Below are 20780 nucleotides of genomic sequence, written 5' to 3'. Positions count from 1 at the left end.
TGTCACAACCAAATTGGAGAGGAAAGTCTGGTAAAAGCCCTACATACGTCAGCGCAGCCCTCATCAATGCAGTTGTGTGTTGTGTATGGGACACACTCACATCAACGCCTCAGTAAACACTGGGCCCAAGTACTGCTTTCCAAGGTCTTTAAAGGAAAGAAAAAAGAAAAAAAAAAAAAAAAAAATAAGAGGAAGAGAAAGGTTGATGTTTTGGTCCCAGATTTTGAGTTTGTTAGAAAATGTACATTCATGTTTGGTGAATCAAAGGATCTTCTGGAAAAAGAATTAAAGTAAACAAACAAAACTTTTTTTTTTTTTTTTACAGTTGCTTATTAACTATGCCTTTCCCCCTGCGTTATGCTGTTTCACACTCATTGCTTCCCTAGAGCAAAGCACTTGGTATGTAACTGTTTCAACAGACTCTTTGTCAGCCCTCAAGAATAGAAGCAGTGTTTCTTAAAAGCCCGTGTTTTCTAAGGCCACGAGAAGAAAATCTGCCAGAAGATTTGTAGTTGGTGTCTGCGTCGGTTGCTGTTAAATAGCACTATTAATCTCTTGTTTCCATTACAGGTGTACTTGGTGTCTTCCACCTCGGGTCTTCACCAGCTGACTAGGTTTGTCCCTGTGTCTGCGGGAACACCGGAGGCCTTGGCTCCGTTCGGGAATCCAGCGTGCTTTCCAAGGGCATTCACAAGGACGAGGAGCTCTGAGTGTAATCTCTTATGATAAGTGTGTCGTATTTGGGAGACGATGGGATGCAGAGGGCCGACTCGGACACTGGCGAGTTGGGGGTGGTGCTCCCCGAGTCCACCGAGTCTCTGAAGGGGGACGGCGGGGTGAGTGCCACCAGCTCCTCCAGGTCTGGCTTGCAGGCCGCAGCCTCGGGCCCGGCCACCGCCGTAGGCTCCCGGGCGGCGCCCCCCGCCGGCGGGGCCGCAGCCGCGGGCTGAGCGCCGCCCGTGACCTCGATGGCGGGCAGCGGCTGGATCTCGGCGAACGTGGTCATGGTCGTGGGCAGCTGGATCTCTTTGGGGATCAGGTAGGACGAGCAGAGCGGGGCGCCCGCGCCGGGGCCCGGGGCCGCGGTGGACAGCATCATGGAGTTGAGCTCGCTGATGTTGGCCGTGAAGCGGGTCACCACGCTGCTGATCTGCTCCATGAGCGAGCCCTGCGACGAGCTGCTGCGCGCCGCCGGCTCCGAGTGCAGCGACGGCACGTCGTCGTCCGTGCGGCCGGCCGAGCCCGCGTGCTGGCTCAGCGTGCTGATGGGCGACGGCGAGCGCGGCCGCGCGGCCGCGGGGAAGTGCTCCTCGGCCTCCACCACGTCGTACAGCGCCTTGGGGCTGGCGTCCGGGGGCTCGGGCCCGCCGCCGCCCGCGCCCCCCGCGCCGCCCGCGCCGCCGCCCGCGCCCAGGCCGCGGCTCTCCGTGCTCTTGGGGAAGGGCTTGATGACGGCCGTTTGGTTGGGGCTCTCTTTCTTGTTGATGTGGATGGACAGCCGCTGCCACAGGTGCTGCCCCCGGCTGCTCTTCTCGTTCTGCGCCCACGTGACGGATTTGCCATTGGAGCTGCGGAGGGAAGAGAGACAAGAGGTGACTCCGCGAGGTCCCCCCCTCCCCGAGAGCTTCCCCCCGGTGGCGGGTGGGGGGTGGCTGTGGAACTCGGACGCTGGCGAGTTGGGGGGGGGGCGGTTTTCTTGTCTCAGGAAATGAGGCATCAAAGGACACTAGGGAAAGAGATCTTGGAAGTGGCTTTCGCTTGCTTGTTTTGAGTTCAAAGCTGCTTTCTTGTACCTGGCCTTCCGTTCATCATGACCAGGAAGGTGTGACAAAGGGAATATCAGTAAGGGTAGAGGGCTATGGGGATTCTGCAATAGTTCTGACCCCACGGGTGAGTGCAACAGCTGGTTAGGCTGCAAACTTAGAAGCGAGGGCTTGCAGTGTTGTGGTTGTGTGTAGACGTGGTTGTGTGTAGACGTGCGTGGTACAGGGCAAGGGCTTCCCAAAGCTGGCAGCCTCTGAAAGGAAACGGAGGCTCAATGCAGTTATCAGAGGGGAGGGAAGGGGTAGGAGTTTGGGGTTACCAGGAAGTAGATAGTGGTTCCAGATCAGTTTTTATTCCACAGGCCAATGGTTGGTGCATTTAATTAGGGATTAAGAACTCCTGAACATGGTTTTACTTAGTCTGGCATATCTGGTGGAAAATACAAATTCGATAAACATGTACACTAATTTATAATTAACTAGAACTTTTCTACTTAGTAGAAACTTTCCTCACACGTTTATTTTCAGGCCTAAAACTTGAGTATCAATTCTGTGAGGGAGCCTACAGTATTATTGTGTTTGGCACCTAGCATACTGCTTTCAGATTAGGATCTTGATGAGTGTTGTCTGCCTGACATGGTTTTTTAGGGCCTTTCTCCCTCTTCCTGAAATCTGAAATCTGGTGAAACTGAAAACTGAAATCTGCTCTGGTGGAGAAAGCCTCTAACGAGGCTAAGGCCTCAGCCTCTCAGCCTGACTGTACCTTCCTTACCTCTAAAAATGACACGGTAGCCTCTGGAACTACACACTCTCTATCAAGAGCCTCACCTATGGTCAGGTGATGTGCTGTGACCTTCAGGAATGTTATGTGGAGAAATCCTGGTGTGATTTCCCATCACAAAGGAATGCAAGGTCTCTGTAACTAGGCAGTCTGTTATGTCCAGACAGTTCTGTTGTAGGTGCTGTGACGGGGAGATAGCCTTTGGCAGTCACTGAACAAAGGCTTTGACCACCCAATTTTACCATCTCAGCTGGTGGTTATTGAACTTAATTGTGCATAGGACTCACCTGGGGCATTTATCAAATACCTGGGCAAGACCCCGGGAGATTCTGATTGTCCAGATTGGGTTCCACGGATCTATGCATTTTACAAGCACTCTGCCCCTGCTGCCTGAAGTGATTCTGAGAAGTTCTAACGAGAAGTTATCCTTTCTCTCTGGGTTCCCATTGCTCCCTTGGCCTCCTTGCTGGAGGCCGACCTTGCCTTTATCAGGCAAAGGGCTGAGTTGTGTTTGGAGCCCACCTGCCTTGGGACTGCCGATTGCGACTGCAACTTTGAGAGCCTCTCTCGCTTGAAATGTCCACTCCCTTGATAAGAGACCACTGTTTCTGCAGCCCCTATAACATGCTTCCTGCGTCTTTTCCACACCGCTTCCTGTGTTTTCATCTGTCCCTTTCCACTTTTTGGTCTTCTTTTCGCTGCTCCTTCCACTGAAATCTCATTCCATTTAATCTACCCAGTATATTGCAACCTGGTGTCCTTCAAAATTCTGAAATGTGAGATGTCTTCCACCCCCCACTCCTTTTCCTGAGAACAGGGAACAAATTATTTCCAGGTTTGGAGGTTTCTGTGCGTTCCCAGTAGCAGAAGGGGCCCTGCCAACCTGTTAACTTTCCAGAGAGTTTCAGGATTTGTTTTTGTTTTTACATTAACCTGATCTGCCACCTTTTATGTTTTCAGTGCATTACTTGTTTTTTCTTCCCAAGTGTCCAATAGCTTCTGGAACATGGCACAGAAAAAAATGGGCCAGATGATTTATGGGATTTGACTGGGAAGATGGTTGCCAGCAACCCCATTTCTCTCCTAAGGGCAGGATAAGAAACAGACATGTCCGTTAAGGAGGGGCAATTAGTCTTTCAGGTAAAGAGACCACTTTTAATACAAAGCATAAGCTAGAAACTAGAAGTATAACTGGATTTATTCTACCAAGCTCTAGGAACGTTCTTGCTCCCAGCTCAGAGGGGTTTTGATGGAATATAACTTTAACAGCGACAGTCATTGGAATCACATGTAGCCAGGCTCCAAAACATGATAGCATATTGAAAAACTTTTGGGTGAATGTGTGAGAAGGAAACTATCCTAACCAAGCAATCTGCACAAAGTACTGTCATCTTGCCTGGCCAGGTCTTTGCTCAGTGTCACAGGGTCTATGGTCACATGGGTGAGAGAGAACCAGACAATCTTAATAACAATGCAAATGAACACAGGATTACAGATCTGAGCACTTCATTTCTTGGGTCATGGAGTATTTTTTTCCTCCAAAGTAAATGGGAATTCTTAAGAAAAAACTGACCTACGACAGTAGTCTGTTAGTGTAATGTTGTTTCCATGAAGACAGAGACCTTATCTATCTCGTTCATTGGCGCACAGCAAGATCTTAATAAGTGTCTGATGGATGAATAGGATTCTTAAGCCAACAGGGATGTTGTGTGGTGTCCTGGAAAGTGCAGTGGACAAAGGATCCTAAAATCTGCATTCTAATTCTGGATCTGCCATTCTAGATGCTTGGAAAAGAATTATTATTATTATTTTAAGCCTTAAGCCTCAGTAAAAAAACAGATAGTATATCATTTAGTGAAGATAGTTGTGAGGATTAAAGGAGACAATGAAAGTGAAAGGTTCCGGTAAGGAGAAGGTATCTAAGATGTTATTTTTTTTTTGCATTCTATGTGAATACTAAGTTTCAAGAAACAAAAATAACATACTACAATTGGCCCTCCCTATCTGCAGATTCGCACCCACGGATTCAACCCAAAGCAGTCAGGTCTAAGGTTCGTTGAATCTGCAGATGCGAAACCTGAGAATACTGAGGACCGACTGTGTTCATTGTACTATGCAGTTTTACATAAGGGACTTGAGCAACTTGGGCTTTGGTCTCTGCTGGGGCTTGGCTTGTGGAATCAATGCCCAAGGGATCCCAAGGGCCGACTGTACCCAGTGCTGTTATGAGCTCTGGTTGAGGAACAGAGAATTCAGTGCAAAGTAAATATTTATGGTAAGGCCATAACATATTTTTGGTTGTTCCTCCTTAATCTCACCGACTGTACCCAGCTTTGGCGTTACATAGGGTTTTATCTGCGATGTCTTTTACTCACCCTATGCTGTCTCCTTGGGTGATCACCTCTACTCCCCTAAATTCAACGTTATTCCACTTGCAGAGTTTACCTCTTCCTGCTCTTTCATTGTGCTCCCTCCTCTGCCTTTTCCTTCCTTTTTGCCTAAGTACACCCCTATCTCTTTTTTTCTTTTTTTTTTTTTAAATGTTTTTGGACTCTACCTTAGTTGCTTTTTCTTAAAGGAAGCTTTCCTGACCCCATCCCGACTGAGTTAGATTCCCAGAGTTCCTGCCTTAGGCACTGAATAACTTTTTGTTGTTTGTGCATCTCCTCTGCTGGGTGGAGCGTTTTGAAGGCAGAGGCAGAGGGGTCTTCGTTCCCTGTGATATCCACAATACCCAGTGCATTGCCTGCTCAGTAATATTTTTCGCTAAAAGTTGAGTGAATAAATGCATTCCATTTTAAAAAAATTCATACTAATTGTTTTTCTGTTAGAATTAAGTTTTAAAAATAATTCAATATGAATGAAATTCTATTTCTTTTGTCTTGTAGGTCCACCTGCTTCTTGTATAACTCACTGTCATCATTAGTACTCAGTGTGTACAGATAAAAGATACTTCACAAACCAAGTACAAAAACACAAATCTTGATATTTATCATGAAAAACACAAAGGAAGTGTTGATTTCTTTTTTGTAGTTCGTATATATCTGTTTTAGTGAAACTTCTCAGTGATGAAAGCTTATTGAGGCAGAATGAGTAGGGGACCGAGAATGTGGCTCCAAGATCTGGCCCCGATTGATGTTGGACAAATCACTTAATACCTTTGAACCTCTTGGCTTATTGGTAAAAAAAAAAAAAAACAAAAAAAAAAAACTGAGAAGATGAACTACCCTTCCTCACCTCACATGATTTCTGGGAGGAACCAAAAGGGTGCTATACAGTAGGGCACTTTATAAAGCATAGCACCTCTGCGAGGGGTTATCACCATTAAACCTTCCATTCAATGGAGGTAAAATGTTTTTTATTAGTATTTAGACTAATTTTTTTTTCTTTTTTCTTTTTTTAGCATCAGAATTATACATTTGTCCTAGGGCCTGAGGTAAGAAAGAGGAACAAACTTTTCCTTACTGGTCTATAGCACTTCACCTTCCCCAGCTAATATTTTGGGCATTAGAAGAGGAGGAAGAGGAAAGAGGATTGGAGGAAGAGGCGGAAATAATGGTTTGCTACATCTGGGAAGGAGGACAAACTGGCCAAAAAAAGAAAACAAAACAAGAACCTTGCTCTTGCAGGCACCATTAACCCTTCTGCCATGTATATAATACTGTGTAGTCTAATGTTCTCTTTTTTATGATGGTTCTTTATTTCTGGAAAAACAAAAACAGTAACAAAATTCATCACTTCAATAATGTTATTGGAGGGTTAGGTTTTTTTGTTTGTTTGCTTTTTGTTTACATTTTGGGTCTGCCAAAATGACACCTTCTACCTTTATTCTCAGAAGTTTGTTTTCCCTCTTCTTCTCTTCCATGTGGGACACTTAAATAATTTATTCATTTCAGGCGTGCTCTGAATGTCAGCTCAGTGACCTCTCCCAGTTTCTCTATTCACCTGCCAAAACCTGCAGGAATTAGAGCATACTGCCATGGCACACCATCCTGAGGCAGCAAAGGCTAGTAAAGAGTTTGACTGTCAAAAAAGTCCATGGGATTTAGAATATTTGTGTTCATTTTAAATGGCTGCTAAATGGTCTACGTGGTTTTTTCTCTCAGAACTCGTTTAGGGTTTTATTAACAGCATATAAGCAATTAAGATTCTCAGAATATTTCACTGAATTTAAATAAAACAAGGCCCTTATCCTCTCTTTTGTTACATGGTTTAGTAATACCTTCCTAAGTTGCACAGTTTCAGGGCAGAAGAAAAATCAAATATATCCTATGAAAATCAAAAAATTCTTTTTGTGAAAAAATTATCTTCATTACTAAACCTCTCTTGCTTATGATTTTGAATTGAGCGGTAGCCAGGAGAAAGATATAGTAAGATTATGAGCTTCCTAATATAAAAATGTATTTAAAAAATACAAAAACCTTATAACATCATTAGCAAATATGTCTTTGGAAGGACATCAGACAATATTAGGTCAATAAAATAATTTTATGAATTAAGAATATTATAAACAGAAAATTTGCAATTGTAGTTCCATTTTCTGCACATTTTAACAAACTTAAAAATCAATCTATTTTGCTTTCAGTAATTTGTTTTAAACTACAGAGAATGGAAATATAGTCTTTAAAAGCACCTGGTAGGTGCCCTAGTTGTGAGGAGATGCGAACTCCGCATCTTCCCACTTTGCCATCTTGACTCCTCCTCCTAGTTTTTAAAAAATACTGAGGAATCTGATATTGTTTATATTCAGACATTCTAAATTAGGTGGCAGAATTTCTTTCTGAGCCTTGTCTAAAACCTGACATCTTGATTTTGATAATTACACTGAGAAACACACCATAATATATAAGAAAGTGGCAGTATCATCTATATAAATTTACCCTGTTTTTCCAAAACAGGATGTAAATAGCTATCTTGCTGTCAAAAACAATTTAAATGGCCAGGATGATGTATGCATTAGAGATGCACGTATAGAGGGAAACACTTGAGTAAATGGAAATGAAGTCAAGGACTAAATTACGTGATAGAGACATAATAATCAAAGCAACACCACTTGTTTTCATAGTGCTTTATAAAGCAGTTTTAGGAACACTGATTGTCAGAGGTTGATAGGATCAGTCTCTATGCTTCCAAAAATGAGAAAACTGAGGCTTAGTGAGATTAGGTGATTTACCCAAGGTTACACAGAAAATGGCAAAGTGGCAAGATAGTTTTCATTTCCATTTTCCATGACAGTACAGTGTCCATATTTGCTTTATGAAGTGAGCTTTCCTTATTCAGTGGAAGAGAGGCCTCAGATATTATCTGGTGATTATATGCGTTTTTAAGTAGATAAGTTATTAGTAATTTGATTTGTATTTTCTCTTACCCTGTATCTCTTTACTTCTTAATCTTGAGACTGCAATATATTTTGCAGTCTCCAGAAAACACCCTGCATCTATCTTTGGTTGCTAACTCAAATAGCACAGGTTGATTGAGCTCCTGTATGTGTTAAGGATAATGACTGGATGCCTTGATGATGAAAGCACTTGAAGCTTACAACCACATAGATTAATATTACAAGGCAATTTCAGCCCTTTTTTTTTTCCATGCTGTGATTTAACAAAAGACAGTTGTCCTGTGTATAGCACACTTATTTTCTCTCTGACTTATTATGGAATACCAGTAAATGAGAGTGGTGTAATTTCAGGGATAACCTTAAATCTGCCCTATTTTGAAAATTTTGGTATTTCCACTAGTATTGGTAGTAAGTAATTTGTGGTACCTTTGCCAGTGATTTTGATTCATCAGTGCTTTTTGATATTGTGGCTGGGAATTATTGATGTAAGAGACTTCCCTCAGAGAGGGTATAATTGCTTTCAAGAGAGGATAGTTATAGAAGAAGGCTAACAGTATGAGTTACAGTATTCTCATAGAGGTTGTTTTTCTTTTCGGTAGGACCTTGAAATGTCCAACCAGATGGACAGGAGGAAGGATGCTAAACATGAGGTGAGTGAGGGATGGTGGAGCTGGGAACAAGCAGTCAGTTCATTGAGTTCTTAGAGGGTACAGATCACAAGGGATTCAAAACTTCACAAGAAGAAGAAACCATTTCCAGTGGGAGGGCGTTGGCCTGGGAATGTTGCCTGCCTACAGGAGACAGATTGCATCTAGGCCTTGAATAATTAGTATGTTATGGCAAAATCCAAAAAAGAGAGTGCTAAGACTTGCTCTCCAGGAAGGAGAACAGTGACAGAAGTCCAGGAATCCACAGAGAATTTTCCAAGAAAGAATCCGTAGTCCAGTTTGACTGTGTGGGGTTAGAGTAAGAAGTGAAGGCATCAGAAGGTCGAGTTTCGACTTTTGTCTGCTGTAAAAATTCTTCCTGGCCACCCCTGACCTACAAGAATCTCTTTTCATCACTTTCTTTTGCTACTAACTTATTAGTAATCAACCTTGGACTTCTTATTAGTGTCTGAAATAGATGGGTGGTCTATTTAGACCAGAGAGATGGTCTGATTATTAGATGCATATGTAATCTACATGCTTGATCAATCAATAAATGAATATATAAAGAAATACCCATGGCTTTTCTGTGTTATTCTCCAACTGTAAGAATTCTCTGTTGTTATTTAATATTTTATGCATTTGATCTTCTTTCTCGAGCTCAACAAAAACAATTGAATACAGGAAACATGCAGGCCATAATCTTCTTTAAACCTTCACCACAGCTTCATCCATTGACCTTATTCCTTGTCTGGCCCCAGTCCTGGTCGTACTTCAGGAAAATATTCACGCCTAATTAGTATTTAAGTTAATTAGTCCCTCAGGCAGTGAGGAACCAAGATTGACACAAGCAATAGTGGTACCCAGGGTAGATTTAAGAGCTTGTTTTAATAGTGCGGGGATACTGTGTTAAGATGCTAACAGCTGTGGCCCAAATGAGCATGGAAAGGAACATACTGATATGAAAACTATTGTGAAATAAAGACATTTGTCCTTGCACATTGGGCTTTTCTTGTTAGTGTTAGAGGAATTCGGAGAAAACGTTGCTCACGGGGGAGAGAAGTTTCAAGGAAGGATTTGCAAATAAAGTGAAGCTTACCGAGGTCTTAAAGCCTGGAGAATGTTAAAATAACATGGGTAAACAAAATCCAATTAATATGCATCTTGCATATATGGCAAATAAACTAATTCCACATAGTTAATCCTGCGAAACCCTTCAACAACCCCGTGGTGGACTTTCGCCTCTCTTTTAAGTAGCTGGAGCGGGAACGTGGCTGCATGCTTCTAAGATAATTCTCCCAGAGGACATCTCTTAGTAGGAATTTAGTCCCTAATAAAATGCTAGCAGGAGGAGAACCATTCAGCCCTATTTTAACTTCTCTTTGGCCTAATAGCAGCAGGAGGAGGCCTTTTCAGAAAGTTCCACATCCATTCAGAGTGGGTTATTAAAGTGCCTGATGGTATAGTGTTGCTGCTACTTCCCGCAGGTTCTTATAAAGAGGAAACACCCAGCAAAGGACACGCAGGAGAGTGTGCCAAGCAGAGGCAGCCTGCTGGATCATCACAGAGTTTTCTTTCTCAAGTGAAGCCATTTCTTTCAATCCATAATTCGGTAACCTGGACTCAAAACTAAACTCCTCCTCATACTGAAATATAAGTTCTAGGCTTAGTTGAGGTGCTTCAACTAAGATTAGAATATTTCTTTTTTTCCAAAACAGGAAATGATTTTTTTTCCCCCAGCAATCACTAGAATGCCCAGACTGCAACTGAGTAAGGAGAGAACAAAAGAAGACACAGCTGTTTTGTGCCTGTGGCTGAAGCAGCCAGAAGACTTTGTAGAAGAATCCAGCTTGATTTAAACCTTGAATAAAACATGGGATTGGGATTGATGGCAAAGGAGAATCTTGGAATGATAATAGCTCCCATTTGAATAGAACTTTCCACTTCACGAGGTGTTTTCACCTATAGTATTATATTTGACCTCCACAACAGCTGTTTGACATAGCACTTATCGAATGCATTTTTAATGATGTGTTTATAGGTATGTTCCTGTACTAAATCTGGAACACTCCAAGGGCAGCAACTACATGCATCTTCTGTGCTTAGTGTGGTACCTGGTGCAGAGTAGGTGAGCTGGGAGTGTCAAGGAAATGAAGTAAATTCTTTCACCATGAATGCTTGGTATAGACGGGTAATATTAACCTTTATTATAAAGGCAAAAACTGAGGTTTATGGAACTTAGAACTACGCTGTCAAAAGGCAGAACAGTGCCTCAAATATGACCCTAAATCCAGATCACTGCCACCATGCAATATCGTCTCTGTGCTGAGGGCCAACATGCACCTTGAACTGACAAGACATACCTTTGAGGAGCAGCAAGGGAAACAGCAGTGCCCAAGTTTGTGTCCATAAATGACCTGATGATAATTTCCAGAGCTTTGTATCACCCTTCACCTGACCATTGCAGAGATGACTCCTGAGGGACTGTAGGGTAAGAAAATGTCCCTGGAATTTTATAATGGTTGCTGAAAAAATTATTTCTGTTTAGACATGATTCCTCTTGACCTTAGTTGAAGTACATCAGCTAACACATGTAACTTAAATCTTATGTATGAAGGGTGCTGCAGTTTCAACGCTTGAATCCTGGTTAGACAGTACTACTAACATGCTTATTATGTATACAAAGCTCCTCATTTAAGAACAATTTTTAGATTATTTTTTCTTATTGCATAACATGGGCATATGCCACAGATGTGAGGCACTAAGTCAGTTCCAGTTCCATTCTCTTTGCGATACTTCACATGCTTCATGATATATCTTTGCATCCTTTCTTCTCTCCCTCCCTCCCTCCCTCCTTCTTTCTTACCTCTCTTCCTCCCTCTCTCCCTTCCTTGTAGTATGGTAAGGATACTTAAAATGAGACCTACCCTCTTATATTTTTTAGTGTACATTACAGTATTATCACTTCACATCTGTTAGGATAATTATTAATCAAAAACAACTCACAAAGGATAACAAGTGTTGGTGAGGATGTGGAGAAATTGGAACCCTTGTGCACTGTTGGTGGGAATGTAAAATGTGTAACATCTGTGGAAAACAGTATGGAAGTTCCTTAAAAAATTGAAAACAGACTGCCATCTGATCCAGCAATCCCAGTTCTGGGTATATATCCAAAAGAAAAATTGAAATCAGGATCTCAAAGAGGTGTTAGCATTCCCATATTCATTGCAGCATTATTCACTGTAGCCTAAAGGTTCATTGATGGATAAAGAAAATGTGTCCCTTCTGAAGAGACATTTTTCCAAAGAAGACATACAAATGGCCAACAGGTACATGAAAAAGTGCTCAGCATCACTAATCATCAGGCAAATGCAAATCAAAACCACAAAGATACCACCTCACACCTGTTAGAGTGGCTACTTTCAAAAAGGGAAGATAAAACAAGTGTTGGCAAGGATGTGGAGAAAAGGGAACCCTTGCACACTTTGGTGGAAATATAAATTGTTGCAGCCACTGTGAAGAAGAGTTTGGAGGTTCCTCAAAAAAGTAAAAATCATACTACCATATGAATCCAGCAGTTCCACTGCTGCATTTTTATCCAAAAGAAATGAAATCAATATCTTGCGCCCCATCTTTGTTGCAGCATTATTTACAATAGCCAAGATATGGAAGCGACCTGAGTCCATTGGTGGACAAATGGATAAAGAAAATGTGGATAAAGAAAATATCGTTCAGCCTTGAAAAAGAAGGAAATCCTGCCATTTGTGACAACGAGGATGAAACGAGGGCATTAAGTGAAATAAAGAAAGACAAATACTGTATGATTTCATATGTACCATGGAAAGGAAAAATATCTTGTTTATAATGTTCTTGTAAGAATTTCATGTATAACATTTGTGAAGGAACTACCACAGTGTCAGATGCATAGTAATTACAGTAATGGCAGCAATTGTTATTATTAGTCTTATTTGTTTTAGAACATCTCTAAATATGTTAGAACACTAATTTGAAGTTGACTTTGGGGAGGAATGAAGAGGACTACTGCAGGCATCCTAACCTATCACCCAGCAACCAGCTGGCTTCTGCTGTGCTGCAAAGGCAGAAACTTTCTCTTCTGTGGACTCTGAATTTTTATCATTATATAGCATCCTTCTTTATCTTTCTTTATGGCCTCTGTTTTAAGGTCTGTTTTGTTTGATGTGAATATTGGGACCCTCGCTTTTTTGTCATTTCCATTTGCATGAAATATCTTTTTCCATCCCCTCACTTTCAATCTGTGTGTGTCCTTTGCCCTAAAGTGGGTCTACAAGAGTAGGCAGCATATTGTAGGCTCTTGTTTTTTAAATCCAGTCTGCCTCTCTATGTCTTTTGATTGGAGCATTTTATGGACTGTGAATTTTATGTAACTGTGTGCCTAGCCATTTCTGAACATTCAATTCAGGTTTATTATTATTTAGTTTCTGTTACTCTTAATTCTGTTTGCTGGCATAGGTTATTGTTTATGATATTAAATGAGGAGTTAACCTGATAAATAATTGTTTTATGGGGGAGGGGTTCCATACTGCATTGCAGTGATCTCTTTTTCTGACTCTGTTTCCCAATAGACAGTTGATTTTCAAGGGTGTTACTCTTGACTTGGTTATCCATTTATCTCCAGAGTTTTGTCAGTGCTGGGCTCATAGAAGGTGTTTAATAAATGATCATTACATAGAGGAAGAAATAATTGAATGAATGAAAGGCAAAAGACTCCTTACACAGATATCACATTTTGGGGTTACTTTCAAATCTGAGTTCCTTACTCATTTAATAATGACCATTATGACATCAGTGTTACCAGATTCTCTAAGGTATTATTGAACAGTTATACCTACTAAAATTAGATGCTGCATCTACCAGGTGAAAATCAGTTACTCAACTGATTGGGGGTTGATCTTTCTCATAATTGATATCATGACGTAGCAACAGTAAAAATAACCCCGTACCACCCTCCTTCCTTCAAGCAGTGAATGGGGGCTTTAGGTCTATGTCATTTGATTAAGAGGGCCCTTTCTCAGAGAGAGACTGGGAGACTCAATGTCTGTGCCTCTCCTTCATGGGTATAACATGAGCACATCAGAATGCAGACTCCAGGGAGCACGGGGTTGGAATCCCGCTGCTGAGACAGGCCATAATAACGTCCACTGTTGAGGATTTAGCCGTTCCTGAGAGTGGACCATCTCGGTATGAACTCCCACATAACAAGGCTTAGAGAATTTCTGGTTCTTAGAGCACCTCCCTGTTTAGGACTCTCTTTCACTTTTCCTGCAATCAGGAAGACTCTGCTCTGAAACACATTTAGATTGTCCACTGTGAAAATATGAAAAGATGACAAGTTATGCAATAGTCAGACAGAAAGAAAAAGAATATTCATATAAATGGAAAACAGGGACGTAGTATTTCTGGAAGCTAGAGTGTTACGGATACATACAATGTTCCTGTTCCTTTGCAAGTATGGGGGTGGGTGGAGGGAGGAGGGAGATGTGAGGGGGTGTCTCTAAGGCCCTGCCAATGTTGTAGATAAGGTCATGCTGTTCTGCTGCTATGACTGCATGCCTTGTAAAACTCCTTCTCTCCTGCCAGGCAACGTGGCTTTGCAAGAATCTCCCCAGGCATGAATTCAGAGGGTCTGGTCCCTTCTGTAGTTTCATCATAGCAAACAAATGAAAAAAAAAAAAAAAAAAAAAAGGCAAATGAGATGCAGGGAGACACTCCTAGTTTTCTGTGGTTGTTGGAGCTTCCCTTAGCCCCTCCCTGAGACTGGTTGTTTGGCAATGGCCACAGAAGCAGCCCAGATGTTTGCAGAGTAAATACGATGCTTGACTGTGACTCTGGGAACAACTTAGGGTGAGGGGGAGTGGATAAGAAAGTGGGCCTTAACAACTGATACTAAAATATCTATAAAAGTCTCAGTTATTCTTTTCGCAGTCCTTCCATTCAGTTCTAGAGCAAGCAAATTGGGATTAACTACTCTAACTTCTTATTTAGAAAGAGTTTACATTCAGTTGTCTCTTCTCTGATATCTTAATATTTTTCCCTTAATATTCATTTTAAACTTATTTCTTCTGGATAAATACTTTGTGTGTGTGTGTGTGTGTGTGTGTGTATTCATATAAACAAATAACAGGACTCCTCCCATACACTCTCTCTCTCTTTATCAGTTTTTACTTGATGCTAAAGAAATGGGAAGAAAAAGTAGGAAGGGAAGATCATTTGTTTCTACTTAACTCTGCTTATGTGTGGGGCTGAGGTGTTTGCTCCCACAGAACTGTCTTTACTACAGCATGCACTGTTCCCCTGTGCCTACCAGGACATATCAGTGTAATAAGCTTTGCTGTTACCTTGGCTATATCAAAACAAATGCTAAATGGTATCTTACTGTTATAGGGAAACTTAGACCATTCCAGTGCAGACACATTGAGTGGCTACCTTTGTAGATCTGGACCTGACCCAAGGAAGCTGGGTTCCCCTTACTCACTGTCTCCTGTCTGCCCCCCACCCCCATCCCGTTCTCAATCTGGACGACCTTGAGCAAATCTAATCGCTAGGCTGATCAGATCTCAGAGTTCCAAGCACTGACTAAACACTCTCAAGGATACCGCATGAAAGAATTGAGCCCTGATGTTTGCCATGAATAGCTCCACGTCATCTCCTACACAAATGGATTATTTCCAAATATCGATTATGGACTGACTAAATCTGAATGGCCTTGGAAACTTGTTATATTACAGATTCCTAGGTTGTGTTGCCCAAGATTTTGCCTTCGGACGTTTGATAGGCAGCTGAATTTGCTATGTTTGGGAACTCCAGTCTGAGACAGTGCCTCAGATCAGAAGTCATTTTGGACAGAGGTTCTGAGCTCATTTGATGTGTCATTTTCACCTTGTCCTGCCAACTCTGATGCTGTCTGAATGATTTTCAAGTAGAGGAATTGTGGCACTTAGTCATACCTGAATGGAAGGAAACTAGGAGCCCCAGGAGCGGTCTGTTGAGTTACCCCCTCACAAAATGATCCACTGAGGCTTATCTTCCAGACACACTGAGATCCAGAGATAGCTGTATAAAGGGATTGTGGGCATGAGGCTGTCAGATACACCAGCGTGTACACACGTGCCTGCACGTGCACACATCTCTCACTGCTTTGTCTCTGGGAGCCACGGATGAAGTTGGCCAGGCTCTGGGCCAGGGCCACTGTGAATGATGGCTCAGGCTGTACACTGCACAGTTGAGGGCACCATTTTCACAGACTGTGATATGAATATCTGCCCCCTCCCCCAATTGTGCAGTGTCCTTGTAGAGAGTTGGACATTATTTTGAAAACCAGAAGGAACCCATTACTGTGGAATCAAACAGTATTTGGGGGTGAAAGTTCACTGGATTAGATTCTCTTCTTGCTCTGCAGTGGGATCTCAGGCTCTGCTCTCAGCACATGGGCACACGTATGTACACACTGTACTTTGAGCACTTCCCTTTTCCTTTAATCCAGGCTGATTTGTGACAGCTTCCCTTCCACACTTCTGTACCACAGCTGGATTGGGAAATGCCACAACACATTAGAGGTGGGGAGTCAGTTCATGGGGGACAGTTTCCCAACCCAGGGCTCCTCCAGCGTTCTGAAACTGCTTAACGCCAGCCTTGGCGGTCTTTATCTCCAGAGCCCTTTTCTTGAAACCCAGTCCCATGCAATAAAGCACGTTTATTTCATGCAACACAGCTCAGTCGAGGCTTATAGTTCCAGCTGCCCCAGTTTCCTGGGCACAGCTCGGTTGGGAGGGCCTGGTATGATGGAACATGCACAGCGCAGCGACAGCGGGTGTTCACCACCAAACACAGAGAAGGAAGGGAGCTGCAAAGCTGTGGTAGCTAGAGGAGGACTAGCTTTCCTGATTTCAGTTCGCAAGAAGCGTCTGGCCTCTACAGTTCCCTCGTTTGGCCTGGCATTTGCCCTTGGCTGTGAGACGACGTTTCTTTCAAAGTAAGTCGGATGAATTCCCAGGCTTGTGGGATCAGGGCTGGAGTCTCCCCTCCATTGCTTTCCTTCCCTCAAAACCAGTCCTAGGCTTTTGTGTTTGTTTTGGTTAAGCGATTGGATAGTCCTGAAGTGTGAATTTCCTCCAATCTCTTCCACTTTGCAAACTCCACAGAAGCATTTGACCAGTAAGTTAAAACCCACAGGGGCACTGACTGTGAGCTAAGCCTTCAGACATGCAAAGCGCACAACCCTGGGGAACAGCAGCGTCCGGGACAGGAGGCTCCCATCATTTCACATGAGGATGGCGTGGGTTTTTGCAAATCAAACACACATGGAAACCGAGAGGTGGCCCAGGTTGGACACACTGCCTGGGAGGCACGGTTGAGTGAGGACCCAGACCGGGGAGCCACCTGTTCCTGTAGCTTGCGTACATTTAGTTCACACCACCTCAGGCCACTCACAATTTTGCTTACCTGCTCACTGTTGCTCTCCCACCATTCCCCATACTCCCTTTGGGGGTGAAACACTCTATTTCCGACTTGTGCTGGGCCAGTCTCCTGTCTTTGTACCTGGTGAGCATGAACAAGGACAGGAGCAAACAGAAAGATGTGATTGTGTGCGTCACTGGCCGGGCTGAGGGAGGGCTGGGGCTGCGAAGGGGGGCCCCACGCCCGAACGGTGCTCCTGCTTTCACTGCGGTGGCTGACCTCTGGTGCTGTAGATGGTTGTGATGGTATATGGATAACACGGGGGCCATTTTGTCACTTCTTGGTTAAGCCCTATGTGATCTACCCTTTTACATTGCCTATTGACCATATTTAATCGTCAGTGGCAAAAGGAATGTAATTCATAGCATCTGAGAAAAAGATGAATGTCTGTCAGTAAATTAGAATTTATTTAGTGTTTACGATGTGCCAGACACGGTGCTGGAATTTGACCTGAACGTAGTGCTGGCAACAACTCGTGGCAGAGCCTCTGTTATATCCATTTTACTGAAGCAGAAACCTCAGGTTATAAGGATTAAGTAGATCAAGGATTTTGAACACAGGAATCTAAGTTTAGAACCTTCACTTTTAGCGATTATAATGTGTTTGCCTTCTAGTTTCAAAAGTCATTCTTATCATTAATGAACCTTCATTGAGTGGTACTGTGTCTGAGCATTATATTAGAGACTGGTGATACCAAAACAAAAGAGATGTTCCTTGGATGTTAGAGGTTTATATAACCATTAAGCTGAAGTGTGACAGTCAGTATTGGGCTGCCTGCATTGTGGAGGGTGCCTCCAACGGCTTTTATATCAGAGTTGGCAGTTCACCACACCCGAAAGGTACTAGAAGTTTCATCTAAAATAAGTTATGAGATTTCCAACATTGGTCTGCTACATGGTGCATCAGGATGAACCCTTATATCTGCATGAAAGTTTTCAGAGCCAACCTGCTTTCTCAGAAATAATCTCTTTTTTTTTTTCATTCATCAGTTTAAGCCTGTGGGGTAAAGAGGCACTGTTATCCCTATTTGCCAAATGAGGAAGCTAAGACTTACTTAACTGACTTGACCAAAATCACAAGCCTGGTCAGTAGAGAATAATAGTCAGTAGAGCTTGCAAGGGTCCAAGACTCTTAAGGCTTATTACCTTTATTGCCTTTTCCCTTCTAAGTCTGCAGTCTGATCTGGTGCCACTTCATCCACGTCCCTGGTATGCAGCAGGCAGTGATAAAGTGACTATCAGAATCCTTGTTTACCCCTGATATAGTTACTTTTTTAAAAAGTTTCTTTTCCTGCTGTCTCAAAATTAATGTTAAATAAAACAAAAGGCAGCAAAATTAATATGATTACTTGTCCTGGGAGAAAGGGCTTCCTCGTAACTTTGTTTTCTCTTCTAAGATGTTAAAAGTATTTAGTATTTGAGTGAAAGTGAAATGGCTCATTAAATCAAGCAAAATGGATTACCTTCTTCAGTAGACATTAGTTGAGCATCTATTAAATTCTAGGCAGTGGGCTTTGTCCTGGGGATAGAGAAATAAATAATCCATGGGTCCTGCCTCATAGAGCTCATGGTCTCACGGGGGAAGGAAGGGGAGAAGACAGTGGGTACACAGTAACCTTAAGTCTAGGCCATAAAGAAGAGAGGAAAAGAACTTAAAAACTTTCTTCGAGAAGGTAAAGCATTAGACCAAACCAGGTTGAGTAGACTTTATTTCACCAAAGAAAACACCTTAGAAGGGGATCCCTTGTGAAGTACCAGTCATCGAAGAACATTCCACATTTCAATAGAAAATACTTTGTATTTATTTGTGAATTGGATTGCATAGCTAGAATGCTGCTCTAGAGCTTAAATTAAAAGAATGTTAATATGAATAGAATTGTAGCATTATTCATGGTTCCTTACAAAGAGGTCATTAAAATATTTTTGAATATCTTCTGTTAGGCTCATTTAAGTTAATTTAAATCTTTTCATAGATAATTTAGGACATCTGCACTCTTCATGCTCAAAAGCTCATCTCTCTGTCTTTCTCACATGTATACACACACACACACACACACACACACACTCTGCCAGGTGCCCCTGCTTATGAAACAGATCCCAAACATCCTATCCTCTCATAACCCAGTCTCTTTTGGTAAAAGATTTTACAAAACAAAGTAAAAAATACAAATCCCAATTTATTCCAATAAAGCAAGAGATATATTAGACTTGTTTGGAACTTTCAAATAGTTCTCGTATTCAAAGTAAGGTGAAAAATGTCATTTACAGATTGGGAAGCTCATCTTTGCTTTTGGATGGGACCCCTCTTCCTGTCTATAACTATAATTACAGCTTAACTGTGTTTACCAGATACTTAAATGGATCACATTTTCATTTGTTCACTTATTCTTTATTCCATTCACCAATAATGTACTGTTTAAAGTAGCTAATAATGCTTTTAGCGTCTCTGCTGCAGATGTATAATTCTTTCCATTTGGGCTTATTTGAGAAATACAGAACTGTCAATTGAAAGTTTTTCAGAATTTATAGCTAATATCGGTGAAAATTACTTCTCTTATATAATGAATTCATATATCTTTTAGGTACTTATTAAAACAGATATACGCTCACGTATGCGCACACGTACCTACATACTTATGAGGTACTGTTTCACATGCTTTACAAATAATAACTCAGTTTTCAAATAAAATGCTTTGTAATTATATTCGAGGTCATGATAGAAATAATAATAATAATAACAGAATATTGAATGTTCCAAGTTCTTTTTGGTATATTATCTTCACTTCTTAAAGCTTCCCTACAAAGTAGGTGCTGTTATCCTCATTCCAAAGAGGCAGGCATTGAGGATCAGTGTCAGTAAGCCCACGCTCACACGGCTTATGAGTGAGGAACCCAGGATTAGAAAATGTGCCTCTCTGATTCCAAAGCTAATCTTATTTCCCTTCAACTTCCACGTAAGTAACAGTGTCAGTACTTTTAGAACCAAAGCTATGGGAAGACTTATTGTTTACCTTTTCTCTTCTTGGCCCCATTTTCCAAATAAGCAACAGAGTTAATAAGGGTGGCCAGTGGAGGATCTGGTGTAGGATTTTAACTTGTGTTCCCTCATTTGGGTTTCTATAGATGCACTACATATGTTTAATTTACACCATGCAAACCATTGACTGAACACTCCATGTGCAAGGCGCTGTGGTAAGGAACACATGGGTAACTCTATGCCGCTGATAAGTTCACAGCCTGGAGTGGGAGGATGAAATGTAAACAGATAAGTTTTAAACAATGTGAGAAGTTTTATTATAGGAACCAATACAAGAAGGACTCCTTACCCACACTAGAATGGCAGGAAAAACTTCAATGAGGTACAATCCTAGGGTAAATCTTGAAAGATGAGTAGGAATGCAGTGTGAAAAGATGGGTAGGCAGGTGGAAGAAAAGTCAAGAGCAAACAGCATGGTGTATATGGGAAAGCAGTGCTTGGTATTTTTTTTTACTGTAATCAAGTGTAAATAAGACACGGTAAAATGCGCAGTGTGGATGGAGAGGATATAAAAGTATATAAAGGGTAGCTTGTAGATGAATTTATACTAGCTTGTGAGATTCCACTGTGAGATCTCAAGGCCAAGCAAAACACGTGATTAGAGCTGACATTTAGATAAAATACTATGGACTTGAGGGCACAGAACTAGAGATAGACCATTCTATTGCAGTAATTCATATGAGAGATGATAAGATAATTCTTTGGGGTAGTGGTAATGT

General features: G+C 41.9%; 1 protein-coding gene and 1 long non-coding RNA gene across 6 annotated transcripts in view; one reads left to right on the top strand and one right to left on the bottom strand.

Annotated features, from left to right (window-relative positions):
• Positions 1 to 688: 688 nt before the first annotated feature.
• The window catches only part of GRM5 (glutamate metabotropic receptor 5), a 508470-nt gene continuing 488378 nt past the window's right edge, over positions 689 to 20780 (bottom strand). The window contains exons 8-10 of one of the 5 annotated variants that reach the window (XM_057748477.1): positions 17011 to 17106; positions 1454 to 1568; positions 689 to 880 (exon numbers count right to left, since the gene is read on the bottom strand). In XM_057748477.1, coding sequence (XP_057604460.1) covers positions 689 to 880; positions 1454 to 1568; positions 17011 to 17106 — 403 coding nt within the window. Of the gene's footprint in view, positions 1569 to 17010; positions 17107 to 20780 lie in introns of all 5 variants that reach the window. The other 4 variants (XM_057748474.1, XM_057748478.1, XM_057748476.1 and 1 more) reach the window with 4 other exon arrangements.
• LOC130860380 (uncharacterized) overlaps positions 5376 to 20780 on the top strand; it is a 29015-nt gene continuing 13610 nt past the window's right edge. Inside the window, exon 1 of the long non-coding RNA XR_009055435.1 lies at positions 5376 to 8532. This is a non-coding gene — a long non-coding RNA (uncharacterized LOC130860380). The remainder of the gene's footprint in view (positions 8533 to 20780) is intronic.

The sequence above is a fragment of the Hippopotamus amphibius genome, chromosome 9 (genome assembly GCF_030028045.1).
Source record: "Hippopotamus amphibius kiboko isolate mHipAmp2 chromosome 9, mHipAmp2.hap2, whole genome shotgun sequence".
NCBI lineage: Eukaryota > Metazoa > Chordata > Mammalia > Artiodactyla > Hippopotamidae > Hippopotamus > Hippopotamus amphibius.
The sequence above is the reverse complement of the archived record's forward strand: the minus strand, read 5'-3'. Positions and strand labels throughout refer to the sequence as shown.